General features: G+C 52.2%; 1 protein-coding gene across 1 annotated transcript in view; it reads left to right on the plus strand.

Annotated features, from left to right (window-relative positions):
• Positions 1-146: 146 nt before the first annotated feature.
• The window catches only part of RALGDS (ral guanine nucleotide dissociation stimulator), a 135,081-nt gene continuing 112,821 nt past the window's right edge, over positions 147-22,406 (plus strand). Inside the window, exon 1 of the mRNA XM_077305885.1 lies at positions 147-641. Coding sequence (XP_077162000.1) covers positions 627-641 — 15 coding nt within the window. The 5' untranslated portion in view covers positions 147-626. The remainder of the gene's footprint in view (positions 642-22,406) is intronic.

The raw sequence follows: 22,406 nt of genomic DNA on the forward strand, positions 1-22,406 counted from the left end.
GGCCGGCCCCGCTCCTCCTCTGCCCGGGAGCAACAGCCCCTCGCCCACGCGCCTTTGGAACGCGCCCCGTGCTTCGCGGGGGAAAGCCGAGGGGAGGGGGGGCTCTTCCACCGGCGGCCTGAGTCACGGGGGGGGGGGGGGGGGTCCTTCGCCGCCGCCGCCGCCGCCGCCTCCTCTCCCTCTGCAAATCGCTGCCAGCTCCCTCGCAGGGCGGCCGCCGCGCCTCCGACTCCCTCCCTCCCTCCGCGAAGGAGGCTCCGCGCCTCCCTCCGTCCGTCCCTCCGAAGGCTCTGGCGGCCGGAGCTGGAGCAGGAGCGGGGCCGGAGGCGGAGGGCGGCGCGGCGGGGCCCGGCGGGCAGACAATAGGCGGGCGTGGGGCCGGAGCGCGCCTTCCATGGAGCCGCCGGGCGGGCAGCGGCGCAGCGGCGCGCGGGGAAGCAGGCGGGCGGCGTCCGGGCGGTGCGGGCGGCTCGCCTCGGCGGGGCTGCGGCTCCGGGCTTAGCGCGGACGAAGCGGGGCCCCTCCCGGAGCGGCCGGGCCGGACCGGAGCCGACCCCCCCCCCCCCCGCGCCCCTTTCCCGGCAGGCGGCGATGAGCGGCAGGTGCGCGTCGTGAGCAGGAGGAGGATGCTGGACTGCCAGGTAGGGTCCCCGCCAAGGTCAGCCGCCGCGCGGAGCCTCCACGGCTGGGAGCAGAAGGCTGAGCGCCCCCCCCGGGCGAGGGCCCGATCCGGGGCAGGCCGAGGCCGCTGCTTTGGCGCCCGGCCCGTGGGAGGCACGGAGGGGGAGGGCGCGGCCCTTGTGGTCAGACTTCCCCCGGGCGGCAGAGGGAGCAGCCGGGGCCAAGCGCGAGGCGGGGGCTGCCAGGGATCCTTTTCCCAGGGGAAAATGGCCGCGCTGCCGGCTTGCCTTGGTCTCCCGCCCAGGCCTCCTCCCTCCCCGCACGCCGCCCCCAACTCTCTTGCTCCGGAGGCATGCTCAGAGGCACTCTCGCCAGGCAGACGGGCGCCCCGACCTCCCCTGCTTGTCAAAGGAGCCGCACGAAAGCAGCGTAGGCACGCCTGCGGCAGGGTGGCACGGCTTGGCCAAATTGGCCCCTCGGCTGGCAGCCCAAACTGCCCGCTGCAACCTGCCTCGAGGGACGTGCCTCGGCCTGCTACGGGAGTCCCGCCCCTGGCTCCTGTCTGGCCGGGCGACGCCCGCAAAATGCCCCACCTCTCCACCCCCCCCTCCCCCCCGCCCGCGATGTTTGGGGCCGCAGCAGAAGTTTGTGCCCAGCGTGTCTGGGGGAACTTTGCGAGGGACGGGGGGGTGGGCTGCTGCTTAGACAGCGTTTTGCCCCGCATCTTGAAACCCCGTATGTGTATGTTTGCTGTTGATGACCAGGAGGGTGAGAGCTGCCCACCGTGCATGCTCAGAGGCCCTCTGCTCCTGGGGCAAAGGCCCAGCAGTCGGAATGAACAGCAGTCGCCCAGCACACCTGCGTTATGGGATCAGGCACAAACCGTTTCCGCCTGTTGCCGAGCAGATTCCTCTGGGCCGTGAGATGCCCCCCCCCCTGGCAGGGTGGCCAAACTGTGGCTCTCCAGATGTCCATGGATCACAGTTCCCATGAGCCCCTGCCAGTAATTGTAGGCCAGGGACATCTGCAGAGCCTCGGTTAGGCCACCATGGGCTTGTGGTCTGCAATCCAGTCCACTCAGACAGGGGAGAACAGGAGGCACCTGTGAATTGGAACAGCTGTACTCTTAGTGGCCGCATGAAAAAAATGGACAATTCCAAATTAGTGACAAGAGAGAAACAGAACCTATCCAGTGGCTTAAGAAAGCTAGAAAAGATAAAGAGACTCTTATGTTATTTATTCAGGCTTCGACTCTGCCAGAACGGTCTCTAGATTTGTTTTCCGTTTTCAATGAATGGTCTCTAGATTTGTTTTCCATTTTCAATCTTTCGTCAGTGGCAATGAGTCCTACATAAACAAATGTCCTTATTAGTATAACATATAACAAATAATAATCAGAAATGTACAAAAATATCCATACCCCCACATAGTTGAGTTAAATATATTCACAGAGAGTGCTATGTATAACATAAAAGTAACTGTTAGAGCAAGTCGTATAATGCCAAAAGCCTCCACATTCATATCTTACCATCCTTGTTAATACTTGAGTATAATTAGGCAAACGCTCCTGTATCATGGAGAGTCAAGGCTGTGAGCTCTTGGTCTCAAATTGTCTGCTTCAGCTGTGTTCATTTATTTTGCTGAGCATCTGAGTCAGCAACAAACTTGCTATGCAACTTAAAGGGACATAAGTCATGTTATAATCTGAATACATATAGGTTCCAATGTTACACATTTAACAAACTCGTACTCTTAGTGGCCGGCAGGTGGCACTTGGTCCTTTTTTAGGGGGACCATCCTCCCGGCAGGTGACTTTTGCCTTGGCGGAAGCCACAGGTCCAGCCGGTGCTGCTCTGTTCACCAGCTGCAGCTGAGCAACCTCCCCCTGGGCAATAACGGTGCCTGTTTGACTCGATTTGGTTCCCGCTTGGTTTTGTGCTAGAACTTTGGCCACGGTCGTGAGAGAGACTTTGTGTCCTGAGGCTCTGGGAAAACAGGGGCCAGCGTTCCAGCCTCGGGTGCAAGTCTGTTCTCTGTCAGCTGCAAAGGAACAATAACCATTTGGATCCTTCTGGGCGTGGGCGAGTGAACTTTGCTGGGGGCACGGCACCAGGCAGTTAGCAGGAATGGCTCCTCCAAGACCTCGGGCAAGGTCCCCTGTTTCTATGAAGCTGTGCTTGGGAACCGGATTGGCAGGCAGGCAGGCAGGCCAGGGGGCGGAGGGGGCGGAGCAGAGGTGGGGGCCAGCATAGCATGGCAAGAACGGGTTGGGGGCAAGGCCTGCCTCTTCTCACTTGGCCCCTCGCTGAGCCCTCCGTGCTGAGGCACCGGCCGTCACAGCCAGAGTGTCTTCCGACTCCGCTGCTGGCAAGGAAGGTGCTTCTGCCAGGGGGGAGGGTGTTTCGGGGGAGCGGCAAAGAGAGAACGTGTGTGTCTTGGCTGCCATCAGGTTGCTTCTGGTTTGAGCAGGGCTTTTAATCCATGACCTCCCAACTGTCATCTTGTTAATATTCAGCCTTGCAATTGGAGGACTGTGCTTCAGTCAGCCTTCTCTCCCTCCTTCCCACTGGCTCTGGGGCTCACCCTCCACTTTGCTGCCTGAAATACGTGCTTTGGGCAAGAGGGGAGGGGAATCCTGGATAGGCCATGGGGGCGCCTCTGTTTGGGGCCCCTGCATCAGCTGCCCCCCCGTTACAAGGGCTGCCAAGGGGAGAGCCGTGCGCCTCCCCTCCATCTTGCAAAGAGGCATCTTCTCTCCTTGTCCTCCGTTTGTCTCCACTGCCTTTTGTTCTTCCTCCTCCTCACAGTTTGGCCTGCACTCAAAGAAAATGTTTATCAGTCGTGGCCTTGACGTCAGGGCTTGCGGGCCGCTGGATCACACAACATCCCGGATAAGTTTTATTTTGCCCAAGGGGGAGGGACGGGAGGAGTCCACACGGCCCTGTCAGATTTTTGGTGCCCTCCGATGGGAAACTCGACATCATCCAGCTGCAGCTGAACCCGCTGGGATGAGCCAGACCCTTCTGAAGGTTCTCTGATTTGTGGCTCGGAGGGGTCGGCCATCTCTCTGGCCCCATCTCCGCTGGAACAAGCTCTCCCCTCTTCTGCAGGAGGCCGGGGCTCCCTCTCTTCCTCCCAACGCAAGGCTCGGCCCCCCTCGTCTGGAAAGGTCCGGCTTATGATGGAGACAGGAAATGGCGATTATCAAAGATTATCCAAGTTGTGTCTGAAGCATTAAGCGTGGAAGCCAAATGAGGAGTGCAGTTGGACACACATTGGAGTCCCAGGAGAGGTTTAAGGACTGGGGCCAAGAACCATCTTTCCCTGCCAGTAATTCCGCATGCAGAGGTGGTAAGAGGCCAGCCCCTGCCTCTGAGTTTGCATGCAACTTCTTCCTTCTTCCAGGCCTGGCCACAGACTAAGGAGGCAATTCAGACACACACACATGAGGAATTGCAAATATTCTGAATACAGTGACCCCCCCCCCCCCCATTCTGCCAATTCGGATTTCAAAATGCATATTTGTGTGTTCTTGCAAAGTAACTCAGATTTTGTTTCCTCTTCTTGTGAACCAGCTTGGTGTAGTCATGGTTAACAGTGGTGTCCTCTAATCTGGAGAGCTGTGTTTGCTTCCCCACTCCTCCTCCACATGGAGTCAGCTGGGTGACCTTGAGCCAGTCACTGTTCTCTCAGAGCTCTCTCAGCCCCATCTGCTATGGGGAGTGGAAGGGAAGGTGATTGTCAGCTGCTTTGAGATGCCTTCAGGTAGTAAAAAGCAGGGCACAAAATACCAGCTCTTATTCTTCAATTGGTTTTATTGCGACAGGCATGAATCAGCTGTCAGTAGGGTTGTCAGCTCTGGGTTGGGAAATAGCTGGAGATTTTGGGTGGGGGTGGAGCCTGAAAAGGGTGGCATGTGAGGAGGGGACCGATAGCAGCTAAATTGTAGTTAAACTGCCCACCTTCCAAAGCAGTTGAAACTGTGAGAGATCTCCAGAGGCCACCTGGAGGTTGGTAACCCTGTTGGTCAAATGCTAACTATTCATGCCTCCCTGCTAAAGATGGTTGCACATCAGGACTTTGCCAAGTGCTACATGCTGCAGCATGCAAGCTCTTTCGTGTCTGACATCAGAGACGCAGCCCTCAGGTAGCAGGGTGCTTAACGACACCATTGCAATTAGCGGTTTGGGTTGCAAAATGCATTGCTGTCCTAGAATAACAGTATGATTGGCAGTAGAATCATAGACTTGGGAGGGACCTCCTGGGTCATCTAGACCAACCCCCTGCACTATGCAGGACACTCACACCCCTATTGCTCATCTACTGTCACCTGCCACCCCCTTGAGCCTTCACAGAATCAGCCTCTTCGTCAGATGGCTCTCCAGCCTCTGTTCAGAAATCTCCACAGATGGAGAACCCACCTCCTCCTGTTCCACTGAGAAACCACTAGAAGTCGCATCCAGGAAGACAGATTGGGGGGTGGGTGCAGCCTTCCTTCCTCAGGCTCTGTTTGCCCAGTCAGGAGAATCAGGCGCCAGGCAAGTGGGAGAATGGACTCGACCTCTTCAGAGTGCAAGTAGAGGATCCTGTTCCAGATGGAGTCTTCTTTGGTAAAAGCCCCAAACATTCAAAAAACTTAGCCCAGCAAGCGAAGAGAAGGGGCAGACCAGATCCTTCCTGCCTTCCTGCCGGGTTGTTTGCAGGGCCAGCGTCTCCATACTGGGAGGTAGGGGAGCTGTCAGGGCTGAGGTTCCGGTGGGCCCACCGTGGCTAACCCCCTGCTCACGCATCACCTTGGTGGCCTTCTTCTGAATGCTGTGTAATCTTTGCTCCCGGCTGCCTTTGCTACCTGGCACCCCAAAGCATCCGTGTTCCTGGTGGCCATGACACGGGCACTCCTACTTGCTCCCCCACCCTGACGGGTTGTGAGTGTCCTGCATGGTGCAGGGGGTTGGACTAGATGACCCAGGAGGGTCCTTCCAACTCTAGGATTCTAGGATTCTGTTCTGTGGAGTGGCCCCTGGGGGCCCTGTGCATTCTCTGCCTATGTGGGCTAAGTGCTCTCAGGTTGCTTCTGACTCTCAGCCTAGGGCCCTGCAGACTTGAGACTGGCCCTGGTTAGTTGTCTTACTCACTTGGGATTTCCCCCGGGATGTTTGAGACGTCTCAGAGATTCCAAGCCAGGCCGCTGTTAGGGGATTCCGAACCAGGCAGCCCTGAGTCTGATACCCTCTCCCTGCTGTACCCCTGGGATTCTGCCCCCGGCTTGTTGGCTCCCCTGCTGTGTTTCTAGGCATGACCCGGCTTTAGGAAAGATGTCAGTGTCCTTGAAACGGTCTTATACTCAACCTAATTTGTATCCAGTTCCACCTTTAGGACCAACAAGGTTTCAATTCTGGGTAGAAGCTTCCTTGGGTGGGCACACAAAAGCTCCAAGTTTTATGTATAAAATAATTTCCTTCTATTTTTATGCCACCCTTCCGCAAAGGCTCAGAGTTGCTTACAGCAGTGGTCCCCAACCTTTTTATTACCAGAGACCGGTCAACGCTTGACAATTTTACTGAGGCCCGGGGGGGGGTAGTCTTTTGCCGATGGATGTTGCCGTCTGAGCCCCTGCTCCACTTGCTTTCCCGCATGCGCCCCTGACTTCCTGCCGCCCGCTGGGAGGTGCTGCCAGTAGCAACTGCGCAGTGCCACACCGAGGGGGAGCCCCAGCCATGGCGGCCGCTGGAGAGCACCAAAGGTGAGCCAGCAGTAGAGTGGCAGGGCAGCCCCCGAGGCAGCAGCCGGGGAGGAGGATGAGGAGGAGCCGCGGCCCGGTACCGACTGATCCACGGACCAGTACCGGTTCCCGGACCGGGGGTTGGGGACCACTGGTTTACAGGGTTCAAGCCACAAAAATGCATCATCATCATTAATGAAATTGTTAAAAGCATTAAGATGCCTGAAGCAAATCATTGGCTGCATAGAAAGTTCTCCTCCGTCTGCCTCGTTGTAGGGACTGCAAGGGAAATGGGTGGGGAGGGGCGTTCTCCCCGGAGTCCACGACGTCACAGGAAATGTGCCCCAGGGAATAAATCAAGCAAGTCCACTGGGAAGGCAAAGATTAGGGAGGTATCGGCTCTTCCAGGGAATTGCCCTGATGAACAGAACAGCGTGTCTTAGTCCCCCTGAAAAAACAAAACTCTTTTCATTCACTTGGTTGGTCTTAAAGGTGCCTGTGGCCCCACACGTAGTTCTGTTGCTTCACATCAACATGGTTACCCGTCCGAATCTCTCTCGGCCTCCCTCAACTTTTTTCCCGTTGAGAAACCCCTAAAACATTCCTCAGACTTCAAGAAGCCCCAGAAGTGGCGCGATTGTGCCAAATAGGGTGAGGAAGCAGACCTGTGGACACGCCCACCCGGGGCCCTTCCCCTTCATACCCCACACTGGCAATTTTGGGAGGGGTTGACATGACCATATATGGTCATATCACCTGATAAATGTTTAACACATTTAATGGCAATGGCACCCCCCCCCCCGGCCAAGATATGCCCACCAAGTAGACCGTGGGGCAAACTTGCACTGACTAATCTGTGGGGTTACAGTCGATATGTTGACAGTTCAGGAATTGGTTATTAGTCATGTTACTTGTTGTTGCTGTTCTTATTAATTGATACAGTTATCGAACCTATATTGTACCCCTCTTGTGGCTTGCGCTCCTTGTCACCCGCCGTGCAAGGGGAGGGCGGTATATTAATATAATACATGGATAAAGAAATAAATAACTGCTTGCAGGGCCATCAAGGGTTCTGGATGAGACAGCCTGATCGCTACTTCTTCAGGCTGGCCTCAGCTCTCTCCAGGGTCCCATGCTGAGGCCTTTCCCATCCCCTCCTGCCTGGTCCTTTAACTGGAGATGCTGGGGAGTGAACCTGGGACCTTCTGCATGTCAAGTAGATGCTCTCTACTTGATAGATGCTCTCTACCATGTCCCCTCCCACAGCCTCTGAGCACATGATGCACCGTTTGAGCACATGACAGAGTCATGGTTCCGAGAGTCTGGGGGGAGGGCACGTGGCAATAACAGGGTAGGACTAGGGTTGTCAAAGCTGGGAGGATGGGAGTTTGTAGTGCACAGTGGTTGCTAGCGTCCATTTTCTCTGGGTCTCCTCCTCAGAAAGAAAAAAGACCACAAGAAATCGTATCTCGGATACTCTACATCTAGTTCCATGGAAGGGGGGGGGTTCCTAAGATTTCAGAAGAGTTCAGCACATCACCTGGTCATTCTAAGCTGATTTTAGTCGCTCAGTGGAGATGAGGGTTTCTATTTTGTGGGCACATTATTTGTTTATTTATTGATTGGACTTGTACACTGCTGCTCCCAGCAAGATAGCTAGCAGTGGTTCACATAAAACTTCATACATAAAACAAACCTAAAAATAACATACAACATATAAAACCCCCTTAAAAATTATATCTTACAAAACAGCTAAGCAAGAAACACAGCGATGGCTGTAATAGCATGTGACTCCTAGCCAAGGTCATCAGCAGGTTACAATCACAATGCAGTTGATGGAAAAAACAGCAAGGGGCTAGATGCCTACAAACCAGGCCCTGTTTGATACCGGGCCTGGGAACCAGGACGAAGGGGAGATCCGAACTTATAGCCCAGGGGTCTCCACTGGGCCTCAACCAACGCCGGGCGGAAGAGCTCCGTCTTGCAGGCCCTGCAGAAACCTGAAAGCTCCATCAGGGCCTGCAGCTCGTCCGGGAGCTCATTCCACCAGGTAGGGCCCAGGACCGAAAAGGCCCCGGCCCTGGTCAAGGCCAGACGTGCCTCCTGGAGTCCCGGGACCATCAGCAATTAATTTCTAATCAGCATTTTTTTCTAACAATGATCACGCGTCTTAACGCAACCAGAAACACACCAAAAAAGGCGGCAGGGTGCAGAGGGAATGAAAAGGGAGTTACGAGCGTGGATTGGATGGTCACTCTTTGAGTAGCCACTAAACGGGGGTAAGGGGGTGTCTTTCCCGTGTGGCGAAGTTAATTCCTCACAACGATCATGCTTCCTAAAGTGAACAAAAAAACCCCAAGAAACAACATGGCAGCAAGGTACTGAGAGGAGGAGGAGGAGGAAGGCAGACTTGCAGGTCAGTGAAAGCATGTTGAGGGCAGGAAAAGAAGTGAGAAGCCACTTCAGATGACAAGGGCATGCACTGGTTTTTCTGAACTCCAAAAAAGCCGCATGAAGAGACATTTCCTCTGAAGCTGCGCCTGAGGACCCCGATTTTAGTCTAAACCCAAGGAAATTCTGTGGAGCTAGAATAGTGCTAATGTGAAATTTTTGGTCACTGCGGAAACGGCCTTGGTCTGTTCCTGGCAAGGCGTTTCTTCCCCTGAGGGCAGGTTGACTGTTTGCCACTGGCTAGCAGCTCTGTGTGTGCTGGCGGCAGCAACCGAGTGAGCAGGGGGTGAGATGAACTCTCCTGTGCCCTCTGTGTGGCCTGCTGAGCCCAGTTTTAAGCCAGCAAGCCAGAAGAGATCCGGTGTTCCTGCAGCTCTGGGAGCGTGCAAGGGGGGTGGGGGTGGCATTCTTCTGCCTTCCCTGGGTCATTGCAGGAAGGATGTGGTAGAATTTGCCACTTTTTGTGGCTGGGAACTGGAAACTCCTCCCAAGAGATGTGCTCAGCCCGATCTGGCCGGTGGTCCATGTACTGAAGCACTTGGTCTCTTACAGGGGCCACCCTGGCAAGCCCCATCCCAGAGGATCTCAGATACTAAACAGGGCTGACCCTGGCTAGTATTTGGATGGGAGACTCCCAGGGATTTGGGTGGCAGTTCCTTCAAAGAACACTGGGGGGCATGACACAAGGCAGGCAACGGCAAAGCCCCTCTGAACATCCCTCGCCTGGCCACGAGACAAGCCTTGGGTCTCCTGGCTCCACGGCCCACGGCTTGAGAGAGACCAGCCTCTCTCACCTTTTTTACTGTTGAGAAACCCCTGAAAGATCCTTCGGGCTTCGGGAAACCCCAGAAGAGGCTCGATTGTGCAGAACATGGTTGGGAAGCAGAGCTGTGGCCACGCCCACCCCGGGCCCCTCCCCTCCCCACCCCCTCCTGGCCCATCAGTGGCCATTGGCGGTGGGGGGGTTTGACATGACCATATATGGTCATATCACCCGATAAATGTTTAATAATATTTTGAAAAATATGAAAAATTAACTCCCACCCATTCAGGAAACGTTTCCAGGCCTGTCAAGAACCCCCAGCGTCCCACAAAATCCTGGTTGAGACAGCCGGCAGTAGAACAATAACTCCTACAGCGGCAGTTCTCAACCTTACCAGGACTGCGGCGGTGGCGGCGTGTGCACGCATGGGCAGTGTGTGCATGCGCGCAGGTGCGGGTGTGCACGCAGACGAGTGTGCAGGTGCTCAACAATTGAGGCAGCGTGGAGGTGGCCAGTGCCATGGCTGTGCTGCCTCCGTTAGCTGGCGGCCGTCAGCTCTGCCCGCCTCTGCCCACCGCCGCCACCACCCGCCTCTGCCCGCCTCTTCCCGCTGCCATGACTACCACCTCAGCCGCCTGCCACTGTGGGCCCCCACTGCTGCTGCCACCACCATGGCCAGTGACCTTGCACCGCCGGGGTAGGGGCCAAGCGATCCTAAATGGGGTTGTGACCCCAAGGTTGAGAGCCACTGTCTTACAGGAACTAGCTGCCTGCCCATTGAAGCAGTGCTGGTTCAAGAGGCTCTTCCTCCAGAGGTTTTTTAAAAGCGTCAGCAGCCCGCTTTAAATACCATCTGGTGTCAAGACTCACTTGCTTGGGCTGCCTTGTCCTCATCGCAGCCCTGCACATGGTTGCAGTCACTGGGGGTGAATCCATAAAGGGGTAGTGGTTAAAAAGCATCAGACTCTAATTGGGAGAACTGGGCTTGCTTCCCCCTTCCTCTACCTCAGTGGTTCTCAATTTTGCTAATGCCGCGACCCTTTAATGCAGTTCCTCCTGTTGTGGTGACCCCCAACCATAAAATTAGACAAGTGTCCTTTCACAAGAATTAAACCAAAACTGACCCATGGCGTGAAGATCCCTTGCCCAGGATTGTATATAAATTGGCGGGCACCTGCAGGAGGAGCGGCAGCCGTGGCAGTGCCCTCCCCCCCTGCCAAGCTGCTCGCCCTTCCGTGACCCCTGGGAAAGGGTTGTTCCACCCCCAAAGGGGTCCCGGCCCCCAGGCTGAAAACCACTGCTCTACATGCAGCCAGCTGGGTGACCTGGAGCCAGTCACGGATCTCTTAGAGCTGTTTTTGCAGAGCAGTTTTTTAGAGCTCTCTCAGCCCCACCTCCCTCACAGGGTGCCTGTTGTGGGGAGAGGAAGGGAAGGGGGTTGTAAACCTCTTTGGGTGAGTAGTGGGGTATATATATATATATATATATATATATATATATATATATATATATAATAAAAAAGACCCAGCTCTTCTGCTGCTGCCCCTTTTAGCCACCCCTGCACGAAGCTGCCCTTCCTCGTTGCACACAGCCCCTTCCTTCCTGCCGCCTCCAGCGGGGGCCTGTTTCTCTCCCCCTGCAGGTAACAGTGGAGACTCCGTGCAGGGGGTCACCTGGCTGGCTGGTCCTCTCTCTTGTTATGGTTTTTTAGAAATCCCCACGTCTAGAAAACAAGATGTCAGGGATCCGAGAGAAAAAGGAGGGGGGAAAGCTGTCTTTTATATTCAACTTGGAGGTGCGATATAATACTTCTGCGGAAAGGATTGTAAAACATCCAGAAAACAGCATTTAGCTGGCGAGCTGTTTGTGTTTTCTTGTTTCAAGGAAAACATTTTGTTACTCTCCAGTATTCCATTCCTATCTCAAGAAAAACCGCCTTGTTACTATTCCGTGAAAAGCATTGAGCTTTCAGTTCAAGGAGAACTGTTTGTGAGCCTTTCAAGTATTCTGGGTCACAGTCAAGTTTTTCGAGTAGACTTTTTTGGGCCTGGCGCAGAATTGATTCCTAATCTCCAATTAACGTGTTGCTGATTTCTCCAGTGTTACCACAGGGAGGTTGGCAACTGCTGGCTGGGGAGTGTTTCTCCACCCCCACCCCTGTTAGAAAGAGGAGTATTCGGGCCTTTGTGCCTTCACTGAAGTCCAGCTGCAGAGTCTCTCTCGGAGAGGCCCTGGGCCTGATCTTGCCGTCCCAAGTACAGCCATTGGGGGCCTTTGGGGGCCATTGTCTCTTTGGACAGTCTCTGTCCGTCCGGTTGGAGAGAGCTGGCTCCTTTCTCACAAAAGGGGAAGCTTCCCGTCTGGCGGGACAGCAGTGACGCGCTTGGTCCTGTCGCCTCAGGAGACCTCAGCCCAAAAGTTATGACAGAATGGGATTTTTGGCTCCCGCAGCACACTTTTTCCCCTTTCCTTTGGAGAAAAGGTTAATTTGCCTGCTGGTGAAGATGGAACTTTGTTTATAGACGGGCCTGCTTAGGAGGAGAAAAGCGCAAGGGTCCAGTCGCACATTAAGAACTACCAAAATTTGTAGCAGGGGAGGAGCTTTCGTGAGTCCCTGCTCAATACCAACAACTCCCTCCTCTCTAGAACGGGTTATCTAGGGTAGTGATCCCCAACCTGTGGGTCCTTTGACTAATTGGAGGTGGGCCCCGAAGGACGCCTTCTCTCCCCCCCCCCCCAGCCCTTTACAACACACTTCATTGTTGTGGCGTGTCTGTCTCTTATTTGGAAGGGGTGTTTAAACATTACCATAGCGATCAGAGAGCGTCAGGGCAGTGGTTGAGAGGAGAGGAGTAAACTACCCCCCCCCCACCGGGCCTCAGTAAAAGGCGTTGAGTGGTCCCCGGTGATAAAAGGGTTGGGGACCACTAATCCAAGGGTAGTGCAGATAAGGGTTGTGTTTCTTTATTCGCCGCATCTTGTTTTATTATGCTTGGTATATGCGTGTACTGTTATTTTTATGGGTTTTATTGTATGGTTTTACTGGGGTTTGATATGTTGTGACTCACCTCAAGCCTCCGGGGAGAGGCGAGGCATAAATCTACACGATGATGATGATGATGATGATGATGATGATGATGATGATGATGATGATGTCGTCTTCTTAGGCATGTACGCAAAAGAGGTTCATCTCTGCACTGAGGAGTTTGCAGTCCATTTTGCACAGTTTATAAGGTTGTCCAGGTTAGGAAATACTGCGGATTTTGGGAGGGAGCCTAAGGGAACGCTGGCAGGGGCTCCTGGGAATTGTAGTCCATGGACATCTGGAGGGCTGCAGTTTGACTACCCCTGCTCTAAAGCAACTTCTGTCTGCAGGGGATCTCTGTCATTTGGATTTCAGCTGGCAACCCTGTAGGACATGCAGGATCTCTTCAGAGTGCATGAAGTGGATTTTAGTTTTGAGTGCATAAGAGTTTCCAACCAAGCAAGAAATGCCGGGATCAGAGGAACTGTCCTTCAGTGGCTGATCTCCTTCCTCCAAGATTGTGGACAGAGGGTAGCACTGGGAGAGAACTCATCAAGCCGTTATCAACTGGCATGTGGAGTCCCTCAAGGGCCAGTTCTCTCTTCAATTCTATTCAGTATCTTTACACGGTTTGGGCTGGGTTGCCACCAGTATGCCGATAACACTTAGTTCTTCCTCATGATGGATGGCTGCCCTGATTCTCCCCCAGAAACATTAGCCAGCTGCCTGGAAACGGTGATGGGGTGGCTCAAGCAGAGTCGTCTGAAGCTCAGCCCTTCAAGACGGAGGTCCTGTGGCTGGGCAGGAAAGGTCCAAGCAAGGAAGTGCGCCTACCCAACCTGGGTGGAGTGCAGCTAGCAGTGGCCTACGCCAGGAACCTGGGAGTGATTCTTTCCATGGAGGCTCAGATAATGACGGTAGGGCAGCTGGCATTTTACCACCTCCGCCAAGCCAAACTACTAGCACCCTACTTGGCCCTGGAGCACCTGGCCACAGTGATCCATGCGACGGTCACCTCTAGACTGGACTTCTGCAACTCGCTCTATGCCAGCCTCCCCCTATCCCTGATCCGGAAACGACAACTGGTGCAGAATGCAGCTGCCAGGGTCCCCACAGCAACACCTCAGAGGTCCCAAATCCGTACCTGAGGCCCTGCCTGCCTCTCTGCTTATGTCTCCTAAAGAGCTTTATGCTCCGCCATTGCCAGCAGCTGCACTGGCTCCCAGTCAAATTCTGGATCAGGCGTAAGGTTTTGGTTATCACCTTTAAGGCCACACATGGTCTGGGCTTGCCTCTCTGCCTAGACCCCTCAAAAAGCCTTGCACTTCACCAGCAACAACCTCCTGGTGATCCCTGGCCCCAAGGAGGCTCACTTGACCTCAACCAGGGCCAGAGCTTTCTCCATCCTGACCCCCACCTGGTAGAATGGGCTCCCAGAGGAGATCAGGGCCCTTGTGGAACTAGAACAATTCTGCAGGGCCTGCAAAAGGGAGCTTCTCCACTAGGTATTTGGTTGGGGTCAACCAGAACCATTACCTTCCTCTGGGCTCCCGGGCCTCCCTCCTACAGCAATCTCTGCTGACCTACCCAATCCACTGGGCCATCAGTATTTTTATTTAATTAATTTATATACCACCCTCCTCAAAGGCTCAGGGCGGTTTACATCAAACGGGAAGAATACAATTAACTCAGTTTATAGTGATGTGGTAACAGTAACAATAACAAGATAATGATAGTAATAAACATTGTAGAGCAGTAGAATACTAGAAACATTGATTAAACGTGTTGATTTAATGTCCCCCCCCCAGTGTTCTATCATTCTACAATACTGTTCATTGTTATCACTGAATTATTATTATAAACTGAGTTATCTGTATCATTCCTGTTTTAACCTTCAGGGAGAGCAGTATAATAAATATAATACATAAAATCTCATTCTTCTACATGTGAACCAGTCCCAAATTTAGGCAGACGTAGGGGAGGAAGGGGCTAGAGAAGTTGGTTTTATACACCACCCAAAGGAGTCTCAAAGCAGCTTACAATCGCCTTCTCTTCCTCTCTCCACAATAGACACTGTGTGAGGTAGGTGGGGTTGAGAGAGCCCTGAGAGAGCTGTGACTGGCCCAAGGTCACCCAGCTGGCTGCATGTGGAAGAGTGGGGAATCAACCCGGCCTGTCAGATTAGAAGCTGCTGCAGAGAGAAATTGGATCCTGGCTGGAAAAAACTTTGCAGAAAAGGGGAGTTTGTTCCGCCTGGTGTTGCCAACTCCAGGCTCGGAAATTCCTAGGGCAGACCAGGCAGTGTTATTACCCAGCCCTGGCTTGGCTAATTCCTGGAGATTTGGGAATAGAATTTTGGGAAAGTTGAATTTTAGGAGAAGAGAGAGACTCCGTCGGCTAGAATACTGTAGCGTCCCCCTTCCACAGCTGCCATTTCCCCCCCAGGGGAACCGATCTCTGTTGCTCAGAGACTGGTTGTAAATCCTGGAGATCTCCAGCCAGCAACTGGAGGTTGGCAACCTGAACGAGCTGCCGCAGCTGCCCATCAGTATGGCTGCCCTGCTGTATTTTGGGTCTTGCAGTCTTTAAATTTCAGTTTCTTCCCTCTTTCTCCAAGCACGTTGTCACGACAGCCCTGCCATGGGACCCCCTCTGTCCCCCAGGGCAGCCGCATGGGTGTCGCCATGGCGCTGGGAACGGGGAGGTGACCTGTGTGGAAAATGGGCTTCGGCCTGGCATCCCCCCCCCCCCCAAGGGGCCGTTTTTATTTTCTGCGTGGCAAACTCCAAGTGGGCCTCAACGCCTGTCTGCATTTCCATGGCAACGGTGCAGGGATTCCTGAAGCTTGGCAGCCATGTTCCGCACAGGAAAGCTGGCGGGGAAGGCTCCCCGTGTGCCTTTGGCTTGCAGTTGGCCTGACCCTTTGCCCTGAACGGGCCACGGCGGCTGCGAAGGGGAGTGCCAAATGGCCGGCCTCCTCCAGCGGGGAAAGAGCTGCAGTCTGTGTTTGGCCAGAAGCCGCCTGTGAAGCCCCCGGTTCCTTGTGCCCAGAGGTGGGGCTTGTGCCATTCTTCGTGCCCCCTGACACGTGACGTGGACAGAGGGAGGGGCGTATGGGCAACCTGCTGGTTTTCATGCCGAGATCCAAGGACTGCCCCCCCCCCCCGCCGTTCCCCATCCCAGGAAGCTCCGCTCTGCCTGCGAGGGGCGGCATTAATTGACCCTGGCACGGCCCACCCTCCGCTGACTGAAAAGCTAAGAGGTTCTGTTCATAAAGGAAGCAGAACTGTCTTTATTGATGAACTCAGCCGTTCAAAATGTACTTCTGCGGCTGCCAAGTAGCTGGCTGCTTCCTGCAGGACAAATGGATGCCAGCCTCCAGGTGGGGCCTGGGGATCTCCCAGATTAAAGATCGGGTCCCTGGGACAGTGGAGGCTTCGGAAGGTGAACTCTAGGGCAGGGGTAGTCAAACTGTGGCCCTCCAGATGTCCATGGACTACAATTCCCAGAATCACAGGGGTAGTCAAACTGCGGCCCTCCAGATGTCCATGGACTACAATTCCCATGAGCCCCCTGACAGCGAATACTGGCAGGGGGCTCCTGGGAATTGTAGTCCATGGACATCTGGAGGGCCTCAGTTTGACTACCCCTGCTCTAGGGCATTGCAGCCCATCGAGGTCCGTGCCTTCCCTAGGATCCATCTCCGGATCTTCTGGCAAACCTAACTCCCCATCTCCTGCCGGTGGACCCTAATGTGAAACCTTCATTAATTAATTTTATTTACTTGTTAAGATTTTTATACTGCCCTCCCAAACAGTTCAGGGCGGTTCACCTAAAATATTGCAGGGGAAATACATAGAACGGTGTAAGCGTATAATGCAGTCATAAATGATCCGACAATCATCCAACAGTGGTTCTAAATTAACAGCATTTCAGGGGCTCTTGTTAACAATAATATAATAAGAATGGCAACTTAGACAAACCCCCAGGAGGTCAGTCAGGTTCAGGTCACAGAGGGGGTGTCTGAGGGGAGACCAGTGGGTGTTGCTGGGTCGGTTAGAGCAAATGCCTGGTGGAGGAGCTCCCTTTTGCAGGCCCTGCAGGGTTGTTTAAGCTCCGCCAGGGCCCTGATCCCCTCCGGGAGCTCGATCCGCCAGGTGGGGGCCGGGACGGAGAAGGCTCTGGCCCTGGTTGAGGCCAGGGATCACCAGCCGGTTGGCGGTGGCTGAGCGCAGAGCTCTTTTGGGGGCGCAGGCAGGGAGGCGGCCCCTCAGGTACTCTGGGCCCAGACCGCATCTGGCCCTGAAGTGGATCACCAGAACCTTAAGCCTGATCCGGAATTCGATTGGGAGCCAGCTGAGTTGCTGAAATATAGGCCGGATGTGGGATCTCCATGGTGTGTTCCTGAGAATCCTGTTCTGAACCAGTTGTAGTTTCTGGATCACAGATAAGGGCAGGTCTGCGTAGTGTGAGTTGCAGAAGTCCGGTCTAGAGGTGACCGTTGCCTGAATGACTATGGCCAGGCCAGAAACCTGACCGAAATGGGTCAAGGGCTGAAGTTTCCTCCAGGAATGCTGATATTTGGTTTGCAGCAGCCCTTTCGGCCACCTTCTTCAGAAACGCTAGATGTGAGACGGGGCGGTAGTTGTCAGGCTCCTTAAGGCCCAGGGATGGTTTTTTGAGTAACAGGCATACCACAACCTCTTTTACTCCATGTGCATGCATTAGGGGACTGTGCACAGGGTGAGAGATGCACCTCACACACAGATCCCAAGATTTACCGGCTGGAGGCCAGAAGAGGACAAGTTTCACACCAAGGGCATACCTTGAAAGATGAAAACAGGGACATGCATTTATGAGGGACTAGAAATAGAGGACTGAAGAAGAGTTTGTTTTTATTCCTCCCTTTTCACTGCCCAAAGGAGACTCAAAGCAGTTTACAATCCCCTTCCCTATGGGATAGGTGAGGCTGAGAGAGCTCTGACGGAACAGCTGTAACAGGACTGTGACTAGCCCAAGGTCCCCCAGCTGGCTGCATGTTGAAGAGTGGGAATTCAAACCCGGCTCCCCTGATTAGAGGCCACCGCTCTTAACCACTGTACCAAGCTGGCAGTTATGATTTCTGTTTCCAAAAATAAATGCTATCCTAATTATAGTGTTTTTGATTTTGTGTCCTGTTCCACCATTAAGGAATGTAAGGATGACAACATAACACCCACCCCCTGAACCCATGAGATGGAGGCTACTTCAGAGTAGAACCTGCATCACCTCAGTCCAAGTCCTGTTCTGACTGGCTTTGTAAATCAAGCAATTGTTGTTGTTAGGTGTGAAGTTGTGTCCGACCCATCGCGACCCCATGGACAATGATCCTCCAGGCCTTCCTGTCCTCTACCATTCCCCGGAGTCCATTTAAGTTTGCACCTACTGCTTCAGTGACTCCATCCAGCCACCTCATTCTCTGTCGTCCCCTTCTTCTTTTGCCCTCAATCGCTCCCAGCATTAGGATCTTCTCCAGGGAGTCCTTCCTTCTCATGAGGTGGCCAAAGTATTTGAGTTTCATCTTCAGGATCTGGCCTTCTAAGGAGCAGTCCGGGCTGATCTCCTCTAGGACTGGTTTGTTCGCCTTGCAGTCCAAGGGACTCACAAGAGTCTTCTCCAGCACCAGAGTTCAAAAGCCTCAATTCTTTGACACTCGGCCTTCTTTATGGTCCAACTTTCACAGCCATACAATGCAACTGGGAATACCATAGCCCTGACTAAATGCACTTTTGTTGGCAGGGTGATGTCTCTGCTTTTTAGGATGCTGTCTAGATTTGCCATAGCTTTCCTCCCCAGGAGCAAGCATCTTTTAATTTCTTTGCTGCAGTCCCCATCTGCAGTGATCTTGGAGCCCAGGAAAATAAAATCTGTCACTACCTCAATTTCTTCCCCATCTATTTGCCAGGAATTGAGAGTGCTGGATGCCATGATCTTTGTTTTCTTGATGTTGAGTTTCAAGCCAACTTTTGCACTCTCCTCCTTCACCCGCATCAACAGGCTCTTTAGTTCCTCTTCACTTTCTGCCATTAGAGTGGTATCATCTGCATATCAGAGGTTGTTGATATTTCTCCCTGCAATCTTAAACCCAATTTGCGACTCCTCTAATCCCGTCTTTCTCATGATGTGCTCTGCATACAAGTTAAATAGGCAAGGCGACAGTGTACAGCCTTGCCGAACTCCTTTCTCAATTTTGAACCAATCAGTGATTCCATGTTCAGTTCTCACTGTTGCTTCTTGACCTGCATATAAGTTTCTCAAGAGACAGACAAGATGCTCTGGTATTCCCATCTCTTTAAGAACTTGCCACAATTTGTTGTGCTCCACGCAATCAAAGGCTTTAGTATAGTTAATGAAGCAGAAGTAGATGTTCTTCTGGAACTCCCTAGCTTTCTCCATGATCCAGTGTATGTTGGCAATTTGATCTCTAGTTTCTCTGCCTCTTCGAAATCCTGCCTGTACTTCTGGAAGTTCTCAGTCCACATATTGCTGTAGCCTAGCTTGTAAAATTTTTAGCATAACTTTGATAGCATGAGAAATGAGTGCAATGGTGCGGTGGTTTGAACATTATTTGGCATTGCCCTTCTTTGGGATTGGAATGTAAACTGACCTTTTCCAATCCTGTGGCCATTGTTGAATTTTCCAAATTTGCTGGCATATTGAGTATAGCACTTTTACTGCATTGTCTTTTAAGATTTTGAATAGTTCAACTGGAATGCTTTCACCACCACTAGCTTTATTGTTGCTCATTCTTCCTAAGGCCCATTTGACTTCACATTCCAGGATGTCTGGCTCCTGGTCAGTAACTACCCCATTGTGGTTATCAGGGATGTTAAGCCTGCTCTTGTATAGTTCTTCTGTATAATTTTGCCACCTTTTAAAAATCTGTTCTGCTTCTGTGAGGTCCCTACCATTTTGGTCCCTTATCATAGCGATCCCCAACCTGTGGGCTGCGGACCACATGTGGTCCGTCGACTAATTGGAGGTGGGCCGCGAAGGACTCCTTCTCCCCCCCTGGCCCTTTACTTCACCCCCCCCCCGGCCTTTTACAACACACTTCGGGTGTCATTGTCAGGTGTCTCGTTGCAGAGAAACAAGCTCAGGGTTCCCATTGATTTGTCATTGTCATGAGTTAAAATTTCCATGAAAATAAAATGTTCCTTATGTTCATTGTTGTGGCGTGTCTGTATCTTATTTTGAAGGGATGTTTAAACATTACCATAGCGATCAGAGAATGTTAGGACAGTGGTAAAGGAGAGTAGAGGAGTAAACTACCCCCTCCCCACACCAGGTCTCAGGAAAATTGTCAAGCGTTGAGTGGTCCCCGGTGATAAAAAGGTTGGGGACCACTGCCTTATCATACCCATCTTTGCATGAAACGTTCTCTTCATATCTCCAATTTTCTTGAAAAGATCTCTGGTCCTCCCCATTCTATTGTTTTCTTCTATTTGTTTGCACTGTTCTTTTAAGGAGGCATTTTTATCTCTTCTAGCTTTTCTCTGGAATTCTGCATTCAATTGGGTGTATATTTCTCTTTCTCCCTTGCCTTTCACTTCCCTTCTCTCCTCAGCTATTGGTAAAGCTTCCTCAGACAGCCATTTTGATTTCTTGCATTTCTTTTTCTTTGGGTTGGTTTTAGTTGCTACCTCTTGTACAATGTTGCGAACCCCCGTCCATAGTTCTTCAGGCACTCTGTCTATCAGATCTAATTCCTTAAATCTATTTGTCACCTCTACTGTATATTCGTTGGGGATATGATTTAGTTCATACCTGAGTGGCCTAGTGCTATTCCCTACTTTCTTCAATTTAAGCCTAAATTTTGCAACAAGAAGCTGATGATCTGAACCACAATCAGCTCCTGGTCTTGTTTTTAGTGACTGTATAGAACTTCTCCATCTTTGTTTGCAGAGCACATAGTCAATCTGATTTCTGTGTTGACCGTCTGGTGATGTCCATGTGTTGAGTCGTCTCTTGGGTTGTTGGAAAAGAGTGTTTGCTATGACCATTATATTCTCTTGACAAAATTCTACCAGCCTGTGCCCTGCTTCATTTTGTACTCCAAGGCCAAACTTGCCTGTTATCCCGGTTATCTTTTGGCTTCCTACTTTAGCATTCCAATCCCCCATGATGATAAGCACATCATTTTTTGTCGTTGCTTCTAGAAGGTGTTGTAGGGCTTCAAGATGTCATAGTCCCATTGTATACAGAACTGGTCGTATACACACCTGGAGTACTGTGTGCAGTTCTGGAGGCCTCACTTCAAGAAGGACGTAGACAAAATTGAAAGGGTACAAGGAAAGCGACGAAGATGATCTGGGGCCAAGGGACCAAGCCCTGTGAAGATAGGTTGAGGGACTTGGGAATGTTCAGCCTGGAGAAAAGGAGGTTGAGAGGGGACATGATAGCCCTCTTTAAGTATTTGAAAGGTTGTCATTTGGAGGAGGGCAGGATGCTGTTCCCATTGGCTGCAGAGGAAAGGACGCGCAGTGATGGGTTTAAACTACAAGTACAACGATATAGGCTAGATATCAGGAAAAAAATGTTCACAGTCAGAGTAGTTCAGCAGTGGAATAGGCTGCCTAAGGAGGTGGTGAGCTCCCCCTCACTGGCAGTCTTCAAGCAGAGGTTGGATACACACTTTTCTTGGATGCTTTAGGATGCTTTGGGCTGATCCTGCATTGAGCAGGGGGTTGGACTAGATGGCCTGTGTGGCCCCTTCCAACTCTATGATTCTATGATTCATAGAACTGGTCAACTTCATATTCAGCAGCTGTGGTTGGGGCATAGACATGGATTACTGTGGTGTTGAATGGTTTCTTTGATTCGAACTGAGATCATTCTGCCATTTTGGGGATTGTATCCCAAGACTGCTTTTCCTACTCTCTTATTGATTATGAAGGCTAGTCCATTTCTTCTGAGAGATTCTTGTCCACAGTAGTATACCTGATGGTCATCTGAATTAAATTCACCCATTCCTGTCCATTTTAGTTCACTGATTCCTAAAATGTGGATGTTCAGTCTTGTCATCTCTTGTTTAACCACGTCCAGCTTGCCTTGATTCATGGATCTGATGTTCCAGGTTCCTATGGAATAAAAATCTTTACAGCATCGGACTGTCTTTTCGCCACCAGTTACCTCCACAACTGAGCGTCCTTTCGGCTTTGGCCCAGTCGCTTCATTCATTCTGGAGCTACTCGTACCAGTCGTCTGCTCATCCCCAGTAGCATAGTGGACACCTTCCGACCTGAGGGGCTCATCTTCCGGCATCATATCGTTATGCCTTTTGAACTTTTCCATTGGGTTTTCATGGCAAAGATGCTGGAGTAGTTTGCCATTTCCTTCTCCAGTGGATCACCTTTTATCAGAGCTCTCAGCTATGACCTGTCCATCTTGGGTGGCCCTACATGGTATAGCTCATAGCTTCACTGAGCTACGCAAGCCCCCTTGCCATGGCAAGGCAGCGATCCTTGAAAGGGGTTTAAAAGTATAAAAACCTATTATAAGTTACTTAAAAATCTTAAAACAGAAGGCCACCCGCTCCATCACAGGAACTCCTTATGAACGGGGGGTCAGTAGTTCCAGACTAAGTTTATAGTCCCCAAGGTTCAGACGGAGGGAAAAAGGGGGTGGGGGCCATTGAAAGACGTTCCCAGGCGTTGGTGGTGTCCTCAACTATATGCCTGGTGGAAGAGTGCTGTTTTTGCAGTTTGCCCATTCTGAAAGTTTGGCAGCTCATTCCACCAGGCTGGAGGCAGCTGATTTGTTTGGGAACCACTAGAAGTTGGACA

The sequence above is a fragment of the Paroedura picta genome, chromosome 12 (genome assembly GCF_049243985.1).
Source record: "Paroedura picta isolate Pp20150507F chromosome 12, Ppicta_v3.0, whole genome shotgun sequence".
Classification (NCBI taxonomy): domain Eukaryota; kingdom Metazoa; phylum Chordata; class Lepidosauria; order Squamata; family Gekkonidae; genus Paroedura; species Paroedura picta.